Below are 17524 nucleotides of genomic sequence, written 5' to 3'. Positions count from 1 at the left end.
TTTCTTAGTAGAGAAATGTACTCTGGAAAGCGCCCGCAGCGCTATCACATTTGAAGAGCGATAGACGACATGCAAAACCTGCAAGTGCGCTTCTCAGCACACCTTCTTTGAAACAACCAAGATGGCGGACATCGGACTATAATCGTAATTGAAGTATCAACATGCTGACCAGGGACGTGACATCATTCCTGTCACCGTCCTTTAGCCGCACCGTCCAATCTTTCAAAACGCGTGTCTCAGCTTTAACGGTGCTACTAGCAGGAACGCCGCCATCTTGCTTATGGAAAGTTAGCTCTGTGGGAAAGCCTGCTTGCGGGTTTTCGCATAGGTATCGTCTGTTACCCTTCGCACAATATTTTGAGACCATTTTCTCGACGTTTCATTGAGCATAGCGTTGAAAGGCGTTCGTTCCTTGCACACTCCTTTATACTCATTCAGGTGGCGCTTCGCGGGACGCACGAAGTTTTTTTTTTTTTTTTGCGGAAACCTTGCTGTTGTTGGCGACACCGCGTGGATTTCGAACGTGCCTTGACAACGTCCGGCGCAGTTTCGCTTTGCCCGGGCCCAGCGTGTGTATGCGACCGAGTATACCTACGTGCATAGCCATCTTTCTCTCCGGCACTCAACTCGGGCTCGTTTACAATCCTCTCGCCATTTATCTCGGCCTCTCCGCTGCGCGAGTTCGATGTTGCGCAGCGATAAACAAAGCCCCGGTCTTGGTGCGCGCGTATGCGCATACATTTACCGATATTAATCTCCCCGACTGTTTCGCCTCCCGGTCACCGCACTCGGGGGCCAACTCAACTGCAGCGTGAGCTCGCTCACTACACGTGCTCTATGTACCCTTTCCCTCCCTCGTGGTTAATGAAAGGCGACCGCCCAATTCCGCACCGACTGCGTAAATGCGAGTCCCGTACGTGACTGAAGCTTGTGCCCGGCTGGCGCGGGGCAACGTCAGCAACATGGTTGCTAAATCGTCGTGCCCAGCTCTGCTCCCCTTTAATGCATTTCATTTGCATAGCTGTCCCGCAGCGGACAGCGCGAGTAACCGATTGCCTTCGCTCCTTTACGACTTACGAGACCGGGTCCGGTGTGCAAATGAAGGGAAGCCTTTCACTGTGCGCCAGCCGTTATAATTGTAGGTTGGAAGCGCGTCCTTCTATTGTGCGTTTCTTTGTTTTTCCCTTTCCCTCGCTTTCTCCGGCAGGCGTTGTTGTTGTTCTGCGCTGCGATTGCCGCGTTTTTGCGTTCTTTAATTGGGCGGTGAAGCATAACTGGCTGTATCGGGAATGCTGCGGTCATTCATCGCGGCTACGTCGTCGTCCGTTATTTCGCGCTGCACGTTTAAACGACGTTTCGCCGACCGTGCTCTGGGATGGCGAGACCCCCCTGCGCGTAGCCTTCACTGCGCTTCGCGGAGCTGGTGCGACAAAGCCGTTATCTGCAAATGTTCCGATAAACGTTTGGTCGATGCCCGGCGAGACTCAACGAGTGCTTTATTTATGCACTTTAGTACGGTGCTACTTTGTGTTTGCGATACCTGATCGCGTACTTATATTGCGTATGAGTGACTACGATTGCAACCGTCCATGTAATGACCACAGATAGGGCTTGACGATATCAATAAAAAAAAAGAAATAATATATATAGGGACCTGCAAAAAAAAAAACACCAACTGAAAAAATGCTACGTTTCATGGAGGTTGGAAGTGGACTGTGCGCGAAGATACATGGAAAGAGCTAAATGGTCCACGGCATCTCGTTGGCAGCCGCAACATTCTCGCCGCCTGTGACATACTTAGTGCGTGACAAAGTGGGAATGCTGGCGCTGAGCCGTGCTGTGCTCCCTTTCGGGACTGCAAAACATAGCGACAACCGTTCCCTCTCGCATATGGAACCACTTCTCCGTGAATACTCGGATGTTCAGCTTTGCGTCACGCTGCTGCGCGAAAGGGATTCTTCACTTTCTCGTCCGGGCTGTGCCTCTCACCAGATGTCATCCTTCCGAGTTCGCAAAAAAAAAAAAAGAGAAAGAAAGCACGGGCCTTCTGCCGCGGGACTCCCGGTGCACCTGTCCTTGCCGTTTCCTGCGCCGCTCCGTTTGCGCGGTCCTTTGTTTCTCGCTGACTCGGGGCTGCACGTCCTGAGCGTGCGGTCGCGCCCTCCGCGTACCACGACTCGCGTGGCGCCGCTGGAGTTGTGTGTCTGCGTGTCTTACTCTCTCCTCCTCGTCCTCGCTGATGAATGTTCCTCGAGCACGCACGTCGTCTGCCTGCCTCTTCGAATCGTGCGCTTCGTGAGGCACGCAGGGGACCCGACCCGCGACGCGATGGCCGGCAGTTAAATAGCTGTGACGTTTTGCTCTGCCTTTGGTTCGGGGGGGGGGGGTCAACCGCACCCGTCGTGGTGCGGTTGACCCCCCGAACCACGCGCGCGCGCGCGGTCCCGACGGTCGTCGTTTCCAGTGGTGGCGTGGCGCTCCGTCAACATCGAAAGTCCGCGCGTAGCGACGCGACTGTTCTCTCTCTCTCTCTCTCTCTCTCTCTCCATGCGCATTCTTCCGTTCTCTCTTTGTGCAGCTGCAGTAATCAGAGCCACGTTGGCAAACTGTCCTGTAGTGGCAATGTACACTCGGCACTTCTTTCCGGTTGTTTACCCGTTTCGGCGCCGTCTGCTTAGTGCGCGATTCTCGTTTTGCGGGGAAGCCGCCAGGCGTCGAGTTCGTACGACGTCACACGAGTCGTACAGTTCCTTGCGTCTGCGGCGACTCGACTGCCGCCCACCGTGTGCCCTTCTGTCTCCTTGGTCTCTGTCGGAAGGGCTGACAGTGCTGCATGCGATGTCTTAGCCGCGAAAGGAAGCAAAACGCCGACGACCTATTGCGCTGCATAATGCACCGATTTGGCATTGGGAGATAGTGACCTATATACTCCACCTCGCAAGTCGTTTGGAGCACAGTGGAAGCTGCGGTGCTCCTTAGCACTAGGAAGACCCAATGCCCCTGGAAATGTGTGCATCCGCACCGCGTCGTCCTCTCACCCTCATATTAATACGTGGTATACGACGCGGATGCGCAAATATCCTGACGTGTTACCTGTCGCTGTAACGTATCGTGCACCAAGCAAAGATAAAGCTGTCTAATCCCGCCTATGATCAGGCAGTTACGCCCGAAACTATATTCCGCTGCGCAAGCATGTTACATCTGTACTCCTCGTGGCTTCGACGACAGTGTTGCAAACGACTTGCGAGATGGAGCACACGGCTTGCGAAGCAGCGCAGGCTCTCCGTGAGAACTGTGCACTTGCGCGAATACCTGTCAGTGCTCGACGCCGGCAGCATTCACCCTTTCCATCTCGCTAACTCGGATGTTCCCTGTTCCCTTGACCCAGCGTTGGGAGGTCAGCCGGGCGGTCTTTTTGGTCCGGGATAGTGTAACGATTCTATCCCGATGTTATTGCTTATCGCGCTTCGTCAGCGGCGCTCCGCCCGCGTTATCAACGCGATCACCCGGCCGTCATCGGTGGATGAAAAACGAGACATGGAATCGAGCATGGAGGAAGGAAATGAACTGCGAGGGAGCTTTGGCGTCACGCAGTCAGCCTCGGCGGGACAGCTCCTCGCGAGGCCGTTCTCTTCGCTGTTTCACGCCGAGAAGTCGGTCCAACGCGTGGCCTCCGAGTGCCGGCTATCGGCCGAGAATGTCTGGCTCCCGGTAGTTTTTAACCTATGCGGACTCGTTCGGCTGCTCTGCCTGCGCAGCGTGGACGGACCGCGGAGCACTAAAACCTACCGCGCGCTCAGACGTGACGATCGCGTGTTGGGCCCACTCGTTTCGACTTCAATTGTGTGATGCAATGCTCCTCCTTCCTAGTGCTTTCTTTCCTCCGCGTAATCAAGCGAAAGGAATCGCTACATTACACCGCCCCTGGTTAACATCCCTGCCTTCCCTTTAACTGTGCCGGCTGTCTTTCTGCCTAAAGCAAATGAACGTGGCGGATCTCTCTGATCGCAGTTCCTGGCACGCTTACCTATCTCTTGTACGTTTGCGTTCGCGCGTTTTCGTGCGAGTTACGACGTCAGATTACCGTAATGGCCCGCACCTGTCATTCTCCTCAACGTCGCTCGCTTTTTTTTTCCCCCCGTTCGCAGACTGGCCGGGGCGGCCCTTCAGACTGCCGGGCTGCAGGACATGGCCTACCTGCAGCAGCAACAGCAGCAGCAGGTGCAGCAGCAGGTCCAGCAGCAACAGCAACGTCGCCAGAGCGCCGACGCGGCGGCCGTGGCGGCGGCGCTGCAATCGCCGTACCGGCTCAGCCCGTACATGGACCAGATGTACAGCCCCTTCCAGGCGAGCCCGCCGCTGGCGATGCGGGTGCTCAGTCCGCTCGATCACCGGGGTGAGTGCTCGTCGGTTGCCCCCGGGGGTGACGTGCTCACCACGCGCGGCGGCTGCGCTGATTCGGTGTAGGCGTAACGAGCGATTGACGGGAACGAAATGAGAGACAGGGACGGTGCGCAGTCCAACGCATGTCCCTGTGGATAATATGTCCTTGTTTGACGTGCGCTACCTACGCCGAGTCATACGTCATTAGATAGTTTGGCATTACCGCACGAAAAAAAAAAAAGCTAGTCGTACTGTAAATTTTCCCTCCGGCAAGACGGAGCTGGCCCCTTAAGGCTCAGGATTAGGGTAATTAGGGATTAGGGTCGACACAAAAGCGTGGCAGAACTGAAGTTCTTCAGCAACTTGCTGAAACTGCTACGTTTGTCGTATTGATACATACGTATTGTTTACTGTGGTCCCTGTCCTCTAGGCCCCCTAAAGAAAGTTGCCCCACATCTGCTCAATCATTTAGCACACTGCGTGTCGCTGGCGAACAGCCTCTTACACACGGTCACAAATCTAGTACAGTTGACTCCCGTTAATTCGAGTTTTCGCTTAATTCGAACGCACCGAAAAATCCAGGCGCAAAACCTCACGTTACTACCAAGGAATACTCGTTTAGTTTGAACGCGAAGGCATGCCGATTCAGTTAATCCAACCCTACAGGCGCCTCATGCGTGCAGCGTTACTGCGAGCTTGAAAACAAAAATAAATTCAATAGGCGGCGCTACTGCTTCACTTCACTGCTTCACTACTGCTTCACTTCACAACGACCGTCGACTTGGTCGATGGTCGTTGCGCCCGTGAAACCAACAGTTCTTGATTGTTTTGTGTTGTGTCATGCCGCGATATATAAAAATAGCAGGCTGTTGGCGCTTTTCGCCGCATGCTGGCTAAGTTGTGCTTCAACAGAAAGAATCAGAAAGACATTATGTGTCATGTGTTTCAGGCAACAACAACAGAAAGCTTTGAATTTGTTCGTTTTGCCGCCGCTTGCTCATTCGAACTTTCGGATAATGCGACCAAACAGTTTGGCCCCGCGAGTGTCGAGATGACGGGAGTCGGCTGATCGCGTCGTGGGCTCTTTTTTCCGACCCGTTGTCTTGCAAAAGCATTGGCGCGCGTAGACGTTGCCGTCGGTGGCCTCAGCACGATCGAGGTGCACGCCGCGGTCACGTTTCGGCACAGCGGCTCGCCTCCGTCCCGCGACGGCCTCGCGTTCGCTGTTGCGAAGCGTTCGCCGCATTGTCTCTCTCGTCCATTCCCGCCCGCTCGTCTCTGCAGGGCCGACGCGTCTTCATTCGAATGCCATCCGGCGGCCCGTGTCGGCGCGCGTATCGCTACCATTCCGAGCGCACCTCTCGGCAGATGGGATGATGATGATGATGATTATGATGAAAAACGTTTATTTGCTCTATTTTGCAGTGATTTTTGCGGCATCAGATGGAGTCTTCCATCTTCTCTCCAGGGTCGGTTCCCCTAGTCCAGGGCTCCGCTGAGGGTAGCTGCCCTGCGTGCACGCCTTACTAGTCCTTGTTGGACTTTCAGGATGTCGCTGCATAGCATCCTCTCCCACTGTTCCGCACTCGGGTTTATCGCTACCATTCCTAGCGCACCTCTCGGCAGATGGGAGTACTACTCGATCCGGTACCCGCCTTGCCCGCTGGCTGCGCTGGCATGCGCGCGTCGTCGTCGTCGGTGTCGTGCCGACCGGGTGCTTCGGCACGGCGCCGTGCACTCTGTGGAGAGAAAAACGCGCGCGGGCCCGGCGACTCTAAAACAAGCGTTCCATTCGGGCTTCGCCGGCGGAGTGCGAGTCTATTTTCGGTGGCGAAGAAGCACCGGTGTGCGAGTGCTCGCGCGGGACGTTTGTGGCCCGCGCCGCCCACGGCTGATGACCGAGAGAAGCGCAGTTCGGTGACGCGGTTTTTACCATATGCACGCGTGGGCGGCGGGCCGCGCCGTTTCCGCGTGCAGTCGGCGTCGAAAATTTGCGGACCGCGTTCGTCCGAGAAAAACGTTTACTTCCCGAACAGTTATGGTGACTGTATAGCCGGTGGAACTTTACGTCGATATGAACGAACGTGTTCGTTCGGATTCGTTTCGCTGTTCCACGGCCACGTTGGTTCTATATCACCGCTCACAAAATCGAGTTCGTGCAACAGCCCAGTATGGCGGCTCCCATAAACCGAAAGTGGTCTGTATTGTTCGCATATATACACTCTAAGAGAATCCTTCGCCGTTTTGCAGCTTATCTGTTTTCCCAAGTAATAATCGTCATCTATCTTATTGCATGTCTTTAGTTATCGCTGCGCGCCGGGTATGACTTCCAGGTCACGAACAGTATTAACGTGACATAGCACTGTAGACAGTACAATAGCGAGCGCCGCAAAGTTTTCAGGGAAAGAAGCGCAGGCAATCAAGACTTATGGCAAATATTGTTTAAGATTAAGATACGCCCCGAAAGGTGTATTTCTTTATTTTTATTTTTTGTAGAGTGAGGTTGTGGAAATATTGAGCATCCTCGTAGACGCCGCGGTCCCGTAACTTTCGACGCCGGCTGCATACCAGGCAGCCAGCGGTGTGCGGCTGACGTGGATATCCGCGTTCGCTTTCAGAGATTTCTCATTCCTACAACTAGCCCGTATCACCTAAATCTTTCAAATATGAATGTTACGTATTGATCTTTGATGCTCGAGTTAACCCTTCTCTGCGCTCCTTTCCCACGGTGCTGACAAGTGCGTTAGCAGGAACGTCAGTGCATCCCTACGCATATTTGAGGACGTATGAACGGTTGCTAAGCGGACGATTTCTGTTTAACGTCTACTAAGTTCATTACTTCTCGGATTCAATTTTACAGTTAGAACTCGAAAGTGATTTATTACTGAGTTGGTTAGTGAAATCTTGTTTGGTTAGCTTAGGTCACTGTGCAAGTGGCCCAAGTAGTGCCTCCCCTTGAAGAGAAAAACAAAATATATTTCAGCTGTCTTAGCAAATTACCCTTCCGCAACACCAAAAAAAAAACACTCTTATTGCTAGAAAACGGTTAGTATGTCACAAAAGACTGGAACACGAAAGACAGGTGGCGACGCCGCCGTGAAATTCCTGAACCAGCTTGCCGTGACGTCATCGATATCGACGCCGTATGCTCGGGCTTGGTTAAATTTTTTTTTATCGAGAAAGGTTAGCTACATTGTATTCTAATGGACCTCAACACTGCATTTGGAAAGCTTTAAGAACTTTTGCTGAGCCACAATGGCCGAAATGCTAAAGAATAGCTTTACAATTCGTTACGTCACTTCTCACGTGCCTGCCCTCGAGTTGTTCTTTCTTTTTTTTGGGGGGGGGGGCGAAATAAAAAAAAACGAAACCTTGACTGCCATTTGCTCTTCTAATAAACAACCTATCACCGCGAAATACCTAACCGCCTCATGAATACTTTGTCAATATAAACTGATTCAGTGTTTTTCTTTTTTCAGTGTCCCTTCAAGTGATCTTGATAACGTGCAGAATTGCGATATCTATACAAGATCTTGTAACTTATTAAGGTCTCTTTTTGTTACAGTAGATAAATTGGTGCGTGTGAGCTACTTGGTGGCCGAAGAGGAACGGGAACTCTATGGCCGGTTGAACTTAAAAAAAAAAATTAGGTATGCCACATTTTCGAGAAAGCAAGCCGAAGCTTCGGCTGAACCCTATAGTTAACGAGTGGGAGAAACATGACCATAGGTCGGTTCCTTGACGCCTGCAGCGGTAGTATATCTAGGTTAGCCTTTCGTTCCTTTCTTTTTTTTCTTCTTTTTAAATAACGCGAAATACCCGCCGCGGTTGCTTAGTGGTTATGCTGTTGGGCGGCTGAGCACGAGGTCGCGGGATCGAATCCCGGCCACGGCGGCCGCATTGCGATGGAGGCGAAATGCGAGAACACCCGTGTACTTAGTTTCAGGTGCACGTTAAAGAACCCCAGGTGATCCAAATTTCCGGAGTCCCTCCCACTACGGCGTGCCTCATAAAATCAGACCGAGGTTTCGGCACGCAAAACCACCGCAATTCAATTTTTAAATAATGCGGAGGAATGTTCCAGGTGACCATGTTCGCGAATTTCACGTCCCCCTCCTCTTCCAGCCACACGCGCTTTGCCGCACATGCAGAGTGTCGCGGCGACACGGTCTCGTGGAATCTCGCGAGGCGGGACCACGTGACTCGTGCGATCGGGGCTACGCCCCTGCAATCTCAAAATCTGGCTCGCACCGCCCGCGAGCCGCCCGGTGATTAGGGGCCCGCAGGATCGCTGGCTGGTCGATCGGTGCCCAGGTTTCGTCTGGAGACCTCCTTCCGTTTTCTTTTTTTCTTCGCATTTCTTTTTTCTCTGAACAGATAGGGGCCCGCAAGCGGCCGTTTGCAGTCGGCACTCTCCAAAAAATGGCGATAAGAGGCCATCGTTGCTCTTAGATTTGCCTAGCGGCCTCATTTCTCACAATAATGGTACCCTCAAACGCGTGACACTTTCAGTGCGTTTGTTATTTGGTTGGATTGCTGGAAGGCATACATGTTTAAAAGAAATAGCAAAGGCACCAAATAAATCCATGTAGAGCCCATTTTGGTGCAGCTACTGCAACAAATGAAATTGTGCACCTTTTTGTGTGACAGCAGCTGCACAACAAAAGAACACTTCTGCTCCAATTTTTCAATGTATGTTCATCGCGAGCACATGTTCGTGGCGGGTGCACAAGACTGCAGGTTTGTTTTGATGTGGTTTAGTGTCCGCAGAACACTGCAAGGGTCATGGGATATGCCAAAGTGGGATCGCCTTGTGACCATTGCGCCGCTGATATCTTAAGTTTTCACACTTCATTGTATTCTACACCTATCGAAATGTTGCCGTCGCAGCCCTGAATTGAACCATCGACTTCGTGCTCGGCATTAAAACGCCGTGGCCACTCTATAGTGTCACCATTGAGAGTAAGGGTAGAAAAACTATCTTACAATGAAACAAACAACTACATTAAGAGTATTGCTATGAAAACTGTTTAAAAAAAGAAAAAGAAAATGTCAGCTAGTAGAAAAACATACGCACAGTCACAGGTGAGCATTTATTAGGTAACAGTAATAGAACTAACAAAATTAACAAGACAAAGGAGCTTGAAGGAATTCAGTGCAAGACAAGGTTACTGTGGGTTAGAAACACGATGAGGCCAAGACAAAGCTTAGCAAAGTGCAGTATTGTCTTATTTGAGCTGGCATGAACATATTGAAATTTTTTCGTGGTCAGCGACGAAAGCCATTCGATCTACAGCTTTCACAAGATTCTCAGCTTTGCGAGAGCTGATGAGTTGAATACTGTATTACAATTTGTATTACTAGGCGATTGAAGCAAATAATTAATAAAGCTTAACTGCATAGTTTATACGTATATACTTCATGTGAACCTAACGTGTTATCTAAACCCCCTGTTCCAAATGTGCTAGCTTCAGTATCAAGGATCACGACTTGCATACCGCTAGCCGTGCCCCTACATTCGGCAACTGGAATTTCGTTGTCTGCTGTCGTGGAATGCTCTGCAGTCCAGAAATTTGGAATTCTGTTTTGAATGTTGAATAATTGAGGTATTGAAACCGCTGCCTTATGGTTCATTTTATAATCGAGGTAGTCATTGGTTTTCTTATTGTGCGCAATGATTTATTCATTTCTGGTTATTAAGTCTGTTTGGTGACATTGTGACGTGGATGAATGCACATGCCTACATGTGCTAACATTGTGCAGTAAACAAAGTAAATTATTGTTGACCTGTGAACTGCTACTACCAAATTATTATGCGCCAGAGAGGGCAGTCTATTGATTGAACACAAGGACAAGTGTACAATTTCTGGTCTCTGTGTGTGTATTCCAGTGTGGGTGGAATGGCGAGAATTCTTGTGTGCCTGCTTACTGTACCATGTACTGTCATACAGTGAAGAAAACATGGGTGGTCAGAATATTCCTTAGTGCTCGTGTACAGTCTCTCACATTACCTGAGTGATGATTTAAAATGTTGGAAGAAGTAAATAAATCGACCAATAAACCAATCAGTTCATGTAATATTCTCATCTCTACTGTATGGAACATGCGTATAGTACATTGACATTGCAAGTGTTTGTCCAAGCTTAATCCTTTGTTGGGCCTTTTCAGGAATTCACATGGATTACATCCAGCAGATGGCAGCCCTGGGCCAAAGAGGTCTTATGGACTTTCATGCAGCGAGTGCAGCGGTCACACCGGACATCGCATTCTCAGCCGAAGGTATTGTTGTGCGAAATAACTCCGAAAGGCATGCATTTTTGTTTGCTCACTCCCACTCTGATGGCTTCATTACCAGTTTCACAACAATGACAGCTTAGCGAATTGCAAAAAACAGCTTCCATTTTAAAGAAGACATCTCTGCAATACAGTGTTGTACGCAGCCTCACCCGCTCTATATGAAAAGCTAAAGCAAGTCCTTTTGAAACTATTTTCAAACCTGAACTTGAAAACAAATTACAGTGTAACATAGTAGTAAAGATCAACAAAGGCATGGTCACATATATAAAGCTATCGCTCATGCCATGAGTTGCCTAAGCTTATGGAAGTTCTGCAAAGAAACTTGTTGCCATTGCAAGTGTTGTTGCATGTGTGTACAAGAATCTGATCTTGTGCCAAATTCGTTTGGCTTTGTTTAGCCAACAGTGAATTGGCTGACTTTGTAAAACAGTATTTTGATTCTTGCAAAGCACAGCATATTGATTTTGTGGTTGCGCTTCTAGTTGAGTAACATTCTTGGTCAAATCTCTTCTCCTTGCAGGATCTCGGCTGGCTAGTCCCAGAGCAGGAGCGCGTGGCCGCAAGCGGGCACTCTCCAGCTCACCTTACTCGGAAGGCTTTGACATTGGTTCCATGATCCGCCTCTCTCCCAACTCCTTGGTTTCCTTCATGAATGGATCCCGGAGTTCCAGTGCCAGTGGCTCGTATGGCCACCTTTCAGCAGGTATGATATTCTGTGTTAGCGTTGCACACAGTGTCGTACATTGATGCGCACATGCATGTCGGGTACAAAGGCTCTCAGTGGAGAACACTGTGCCATCACAAATACGGTACAACTGTGTTTGTAAAACGCTGCCAGAATGAATGTCTGGTGTAACCTCTTGCATATGCTATGTTAGCATTGCAATGCAGTCTATCATATATTTATTAGCACATGCTTGTCAAGTACAAAGGCTCTCGAGTGTGGAAATTCATGGCATCACGAATAGGGAAGGATAGTTGGCAGTAAGCTGCATTCTAGAACATAAATGGTGGGTTACCGATGCTCTTTAGATGGAAGTTATGTAATCGTCCTGTTGTGCTCGTGTGTATCCTTTGGAGCCCAAACTTCGGAGCATTATTGAGAAACTTGAGAAAGTGGGCCATAGACCGCACAACTAGCAAAGTAACAGGAAACAATATGTGCAATGAGCAGATGGAAAGACAGCGGTGTGGATTAGAGAGCAAAGCCAATTTAAATTATGTTCTGGTTTATGTCAAAATAACGACGTGGCATCGGGCAGGTCACGTAATATGTAGAACAGATTGGTGGTAGGTGCGAAGGGAAGGCATACACACTCAAGGGTGGCAGTGTGTTCGGTGGAATGACAGGCTTAGGAGGTTTACAGGCATAATGGTTTTGCCTTATGCAGGACTGGGGTAATTGTAAATCTGTTGCACAGGCCGTCATTCTGCAGTGGGCATAAAATGAGGCCGTCATGGCGATACCAAAATCAGTACTTTGCAGCTCTTGTGTTTCGGTACAATGCATACTTACTGGGATGGCTCAGTCTACTAGTTAAGCTCGTCCCGAACTGCTAGAGTGGCGCTTTCAGGAAACTGTTCAATGGATCCCCGGTGTACCTCATAGAATATTCTACGAATGGACACCCCGAAAATGATGCTAGTCTTAACAGTATTTCTCCTAAGCAGATGTGACTTCATTGCTTTTTGGCTTTTATATCGCAGTTGCAGCATGGCACTCAAGTAAATAATAATAATAATAATAACAATAATAATAATAATAATAATAATAATAATAATAATAATAATAATAATAATAATAATAATAAACTATCTGCAAATGAGCAAAAGCAGTGGCTAACATTTATTTGCTACTAACGTCCACTTAGCCACATAACCTAACTGCAAAAATGGCAGGGGCCTATAAATGTTAAAAGAAAGTGTTTCACATAAGAAAAATCTGCAGCTGTTAAAGGAACACGTCACATTAAAAGAATGTTCGTCAAATGTACAAGCAAAAATGAAGCAACAATTATATTCAGATATGCCACACAAGAAAGCTCAAATTTAAAGAAATAATCTTGATTGCTCTACCTTATGTCTATGATGTAGATTCACAAGACCTTCTTGTGCTTCTATTTTTTTAATGCACATTAATTATATGCATACGAAATACTGCCTACATGTGATGACATTCAGTGATTGCACAATTGTGAAATTATTGCTTGTGCATCCTCTTTTCCTGCAACCAGTAATTGTTATGACTTGGATCTCAGGAATGGCTTCAACATGCTTTGCTCACTTTTGTCAGAAATGTCTCTCGAAAAATGCAATGTGTGCACAGGTTTTTTAAACTACAATACCGCAATTGAAAAGTAATTTGAGTGTCGCTGCTTTTATGTAACTATTTCTTTCTCTACTTGTGCATTCATATTGGGAAGGCCGAAATTGGTGAGTTGTCAAAGTTCTATAGTATGTAGCAACACAAGGTGAGAATTCCTTCACTGGAATTTAAAAAATGCGATGGACTGTTGTATGGGCTGCATCAATTAGTTTTGGTGAAATGTATGCAATGTCCATGTCTGATGCATGCCCGTGGCCTTTCGATATGCCATATCTGTGATATAAGTGGCAATTACTGTGAGTGTGTTATTGATATATTTTTGCCTACCATCAGCATGTTTATTTTGCACTATGTGATAGCCACGTGGCTATCACCGCTGATCAGGCAGCTTAAGGTATTTGCATTGATCAACTATATGGAACACATGCTAGCAGGAATTCACAGAATTCACAGTATTGAATGGGAATGCTTCATGCAAAAAAAAGAAAAAAAAGGAAGCTGGAAACAAATTTTGTATGAATGCAGTTTGATTAATGTGAGAAGCTCTTAATCCACTTCTCTGGACTTGCTGCCATACACATGCTGTTAGTTTTTCATAAACTATGCACCTCTCTTTCGTGATCCACAGATAAATACTGTTCTTACAAGGCCTGGGGCCTCAGGCTGGTATAAAGTATTCTGCTGTATGGCTCCTTGCAGTTCCCGCTGATACAGTATGATGATGAAGCAGGGAAGGCGCTACAAAGGCTTAACCATACTTTGTGCATGACAATTCGTAATAATGCACATTTCTTTTTTGCGTCCGTGAAGTTAACACCTGATACTTATTTGTTTGTCCTCCGATGATTCTCCCGCAGGCACACTTAGTCCAGCAATGAATATGGGCACCCCTACTGTGGCAAGCCACCTGCAGCAACTTCATCAGCTAAACCAGTTAATGAGGCCACTGCTGTTGCCCGGGGCTGGTGCCTTCGCACCTCAGACCATCCTACCTGCACCAGTTGTCCTGGGTGCACCACAAGGCAAGGTTGACACAAAGGTGAGCACGCATCTCCTTTTCCTTGCTCTCAGCCGACAGAGTAGGCCTGTGTTGGTTCACTGCAATGAACTGTGAAACTCCGATGCTTACTAAAAAGCCCACCCGGTGCCTTCACGTAGCATGCTATCATCTTTGCCTTCATCGTTATCTTCTTTTATTTTCACTTAAAGGCAAACACCTCTCTCAACGATCTCCAATTACTCTTCTCTTTTGTCGATTGGCTTCTCCAATGCTTAAAGACTTTCTAATCTCACCATACAACCCAATAATTTGCTTCCCTCGGTCGCATTTCTGTTCCATTGGCACTCATACTTCCAGTCTAGTTATGTGCTCTGTGCGTTGCTTGACCGGCCTAACTCTTTTCCTCTTTGTCTTCCCTTTTCATACTCTTGCAGTTGTAATTCTTCATTAATTTGCACGCTTCCATAATTTGATCTGATATCTTCTATAATAAAAGCAATCTCTTGTTTCTCAATGCAATTCATAGTAGAATAGCAAGGCTCATTATACCTCCTGCTTTTCTTTTTTGGTTATGCAGATTTCTTGGAGATCACCTGTGGCAAATAGCACAATGCTGCTACTTTAGTCAGTTTATTTGAGATGCGCGCATTACTTGCATGACATATCACAGTGTCCACAAAGTCTTTCTTCCCAGAAGTTAAGAGAAAAAGATTGTTCAAGATATCCAGGCTGAAAATGGAAATGGAAATGCTCTCCGTACACACACTTTTTATGGAAATGCTCTCCGTACACACACTTTATGAAGCCTACCAATAGTAAAGCCAAGGAATGCATAGAATCAGTTTGATATAAACTGATACTATATCTTTATTTCTAACGAGAAAAATGAAGTGAAAGAGGGAATTTTGCAAACCTGTGGTCTCCACACGAAACATGATATGCTGTACCAATTGAGCTATGGTAACAGCTGTCTGTGTGTTCACTGTTTTGTGCACTGCACGTATTTGTAAACAATCCCGGCTGGGAGTAGTAGCCAGCACCACTAAATTATTGTGGTGGTAGTGGAACATTAAGGTAATCAAAGGGGTCGTGTATTACATGATCTAGGAGCAGGCAGCTGGCCAATAAATCCTAAAGGTATTAAGGTTTCTGAGTAACCATGCATATGCAGTGGAATTGCATTATTATGATGTCGCACCTGACACGGACATACTTTCGCTGTATGGGATGTTCATTATAAGCATATATTCTTTACGTGCTGATATTGGTGAGCAACACCCTTGCTTTGCTTCGTTGTATATGTTAATTAGTTAGATCCGTGTTCCTTGTATATTGGGGTTTGATTATTATGAATGTCGGCAATGCATAATATGTTGTATCCTGTCTTCTGGTGATGCAGGATGTTGCCAGTGGCCGGGAAACGGCCAGCAACATTGTGAGCAGCACGGTGGACACGGAAGAGGCCCGGCGACGAGTCAAGAAGGAAATCGACGGTGCATCGGTAGACGATGACCGGGATGGCTCGGGGGACATGAAGGACGAACCGGGCGACTTCATCGAGACCAACTGCCACTGGAAGGAATGCACGCGCGAGTTCCCCACCCAGGACGATCTGGTCAAGGTGAGCACCTCCCCTTGCCCACACTTCACGTCAGGCATTGTGCAGTGCCGGATGCAATGGCATTGTGCGCATACTTTGGTGCCACACTGTTACAGTAAGCACCCTATAAAAGAATATGTTATGATCACAAGTAAGGACAGGGGACTGTTCTTTCGAAAAACATCTTGCTTGAAGAAAATTTACTTGTACCTTTATTTTTACCATTACTCGTCTGTGTAGTTTTGCCACTTTAGGTCCTAAAGTTCGGTGTTCGGAGAGAATGTCGATGCGCTGATTGCTTCCAAATGCAAAGGTGCACTTCTTGGCACATGCTAATGTGATTGTTGGTATTTTTTGGCAGTGAAGGTACGAGAAAAGGTCTTGCCCTTATGACACAGTTGAAAGTAGGCAACAACGATGATTTGGGATTGTATTAGTTCTAAGTGTGTCCAGCATAATGTTTCTTGCCTAAGTTCTTTTCAGCCATTTCGTTTTGTGGTCGGTGATATTTCATCTGCATTGTAGTTTACAATTTTCTTTCTTTTAAATGATGACAAGCTTTTCTTGTTCTTGCTTTACTTCCACCTTGCATTTGCTGATTTGCATTCCTTGCTTTACGTTCATTGTGCTTCATATTATGTGCTTTTGATCCTTTTCAATGTGATTGGCAGAATATACCTTTGTGTGACTGAGCAATATTTTTGTTCGCTTTTTTCATTGTTAGCAAAGATGACTGGTTTTATTTCTCTAATTTCACTCTCGTTTTACAAGTTATGCAGCCTGCCATGCTTTTTTTTGTACTTTTACATAGCCCTCTTCCACGCCCGCTTCTTTTACATGCAAAGCCTTGAGATGGGTCCTGTAGGAATATTTTTAATCAAATGAATCTGAAAATAATGAGCACATAAAAAAGAAAGCAGAGAGGACCTTCCCTTCGTGAGCTTGTTTGGCTGTGGTGGTCTTGCACCCGAAGTTGTCAAAGAACTCAACAAAGCTTCCTCTCTTACAGCACATCAACAACGACCACATTCACGGCAACAAGAAGTCGTTTGTGTGCCACTGGAAGGATTGCTCACGAGAGGAGAAGCCATTCAAGGCACAGTACATGCTAGTTGTCCACATGCGTCGCCACACAGGAGAAAAGCCTCACAAGTGTACTGTAAGTGTGCCAATCTTTCAAAAATCTTTGTTATTACTAGAGTCAGACCTCTTTAAAGTGACACATGCCAGGGTGAACGTGTGGATAAATTTGTACACATAAAATGTCCTCACCAACGTTCACAGAGATGCATGGCGAAACATACTCATCAATTCAACAAAAAATTGGTGTGCAGTGGTGAATTCTACATTGGGTGCACACTGTATGAAGTGTGTGGCATTTTGTAGGTGAAGACAGCGTCGGGGGTTCACAGATGCATATTGATGTCACAATGGACAGCATGCTGACTTTACTGGCACCCAGCAGGTGACATTACCAGTACAATTCGAAACAATCCAGTCTTGCACATTTCACATTGCAAAGGAGAATTTGTGGAGGAATTGAAGCATGGGAAACAGGCTTTAAGAGGTGTGGATTGCAGCTTTTGCGAAGAGTGTCTCAACTATGAACACATGTACTCGTGGATGACTCAAAACTACTTGCGAGCTGTCTGTGCTGACAGCTGCGCCAGTTAGTTCCCACAGCTTGTGTTTGAGTAACTGCAAGCAAAAGCTGCTATTCACTCAGCAAGCACCAGGTTTTCAGTGTATACGCTTGAGCTTGCCTGTGCCTCTAGCATTGCTAATTATCAGCACACAGCAGGCAGATGCTACTTTTGACCACTCATTTACATGTTGCTGCAGATCTGAGCTCTGTACCAAACATTGCCTCACTTAGTTTTCTTTAAATGTTCAATCGTTCAACATGTTTTGCTGGTCG

General features: G+C 47.4%; 1 protein-coding gene across 1 annotated transcript in view; it reads left to right on the top strand.

Annotated features, from left to right (window-relative positions):
* Positions 1–17524, top strand: part of ci (cubitus interruptus) — an 84286-nt gene that overhangs the window by 54089 nt on the left and 12673 nt on the right. Inside the window, exons 2-7 of the mRNA XM_065443763.1 lie at positions 4149–4396; positions 10552–10662; positions 11201–11383; positions 13864–14045; positions 15406–15627; positions 16616–16765. Of these exons, the coding sequence (XP_065299835.1) occupies positions 4149–4396; positions 10552–10662; positions 11201–11383; positions 13864–14045; positions 15406–15627; positions 16616–16765 (1096 nt within the window). The remainder of the gene's footprint in view (positions 1–4148; positions 4397–10551; positions 10663–11200; positions 11384–13863; positions 14046–15405; positions 15628–16615; positions 16766–17524) is intronic.

Source organism: Dermacentor albipictus, chromosome 4, assembly GCF_038994185.2.
Source record: "Dermacentor albipictus isolate Rhodes 1998 colony chromosome 4, USDA_Dalb.pri_finalv2, whole genome shotgun sequence".
Taxonomy (NCBI): domain Eukaryota; kingdom Metazoa; phylum Arthropoda; class Arachnida; order Ixodida; family Ixodidae; genus Dermacentor; species Dermacentor albipictus.
This window is presented reverse-complemented; position numbering and strand designations above follow the sequence as displayed.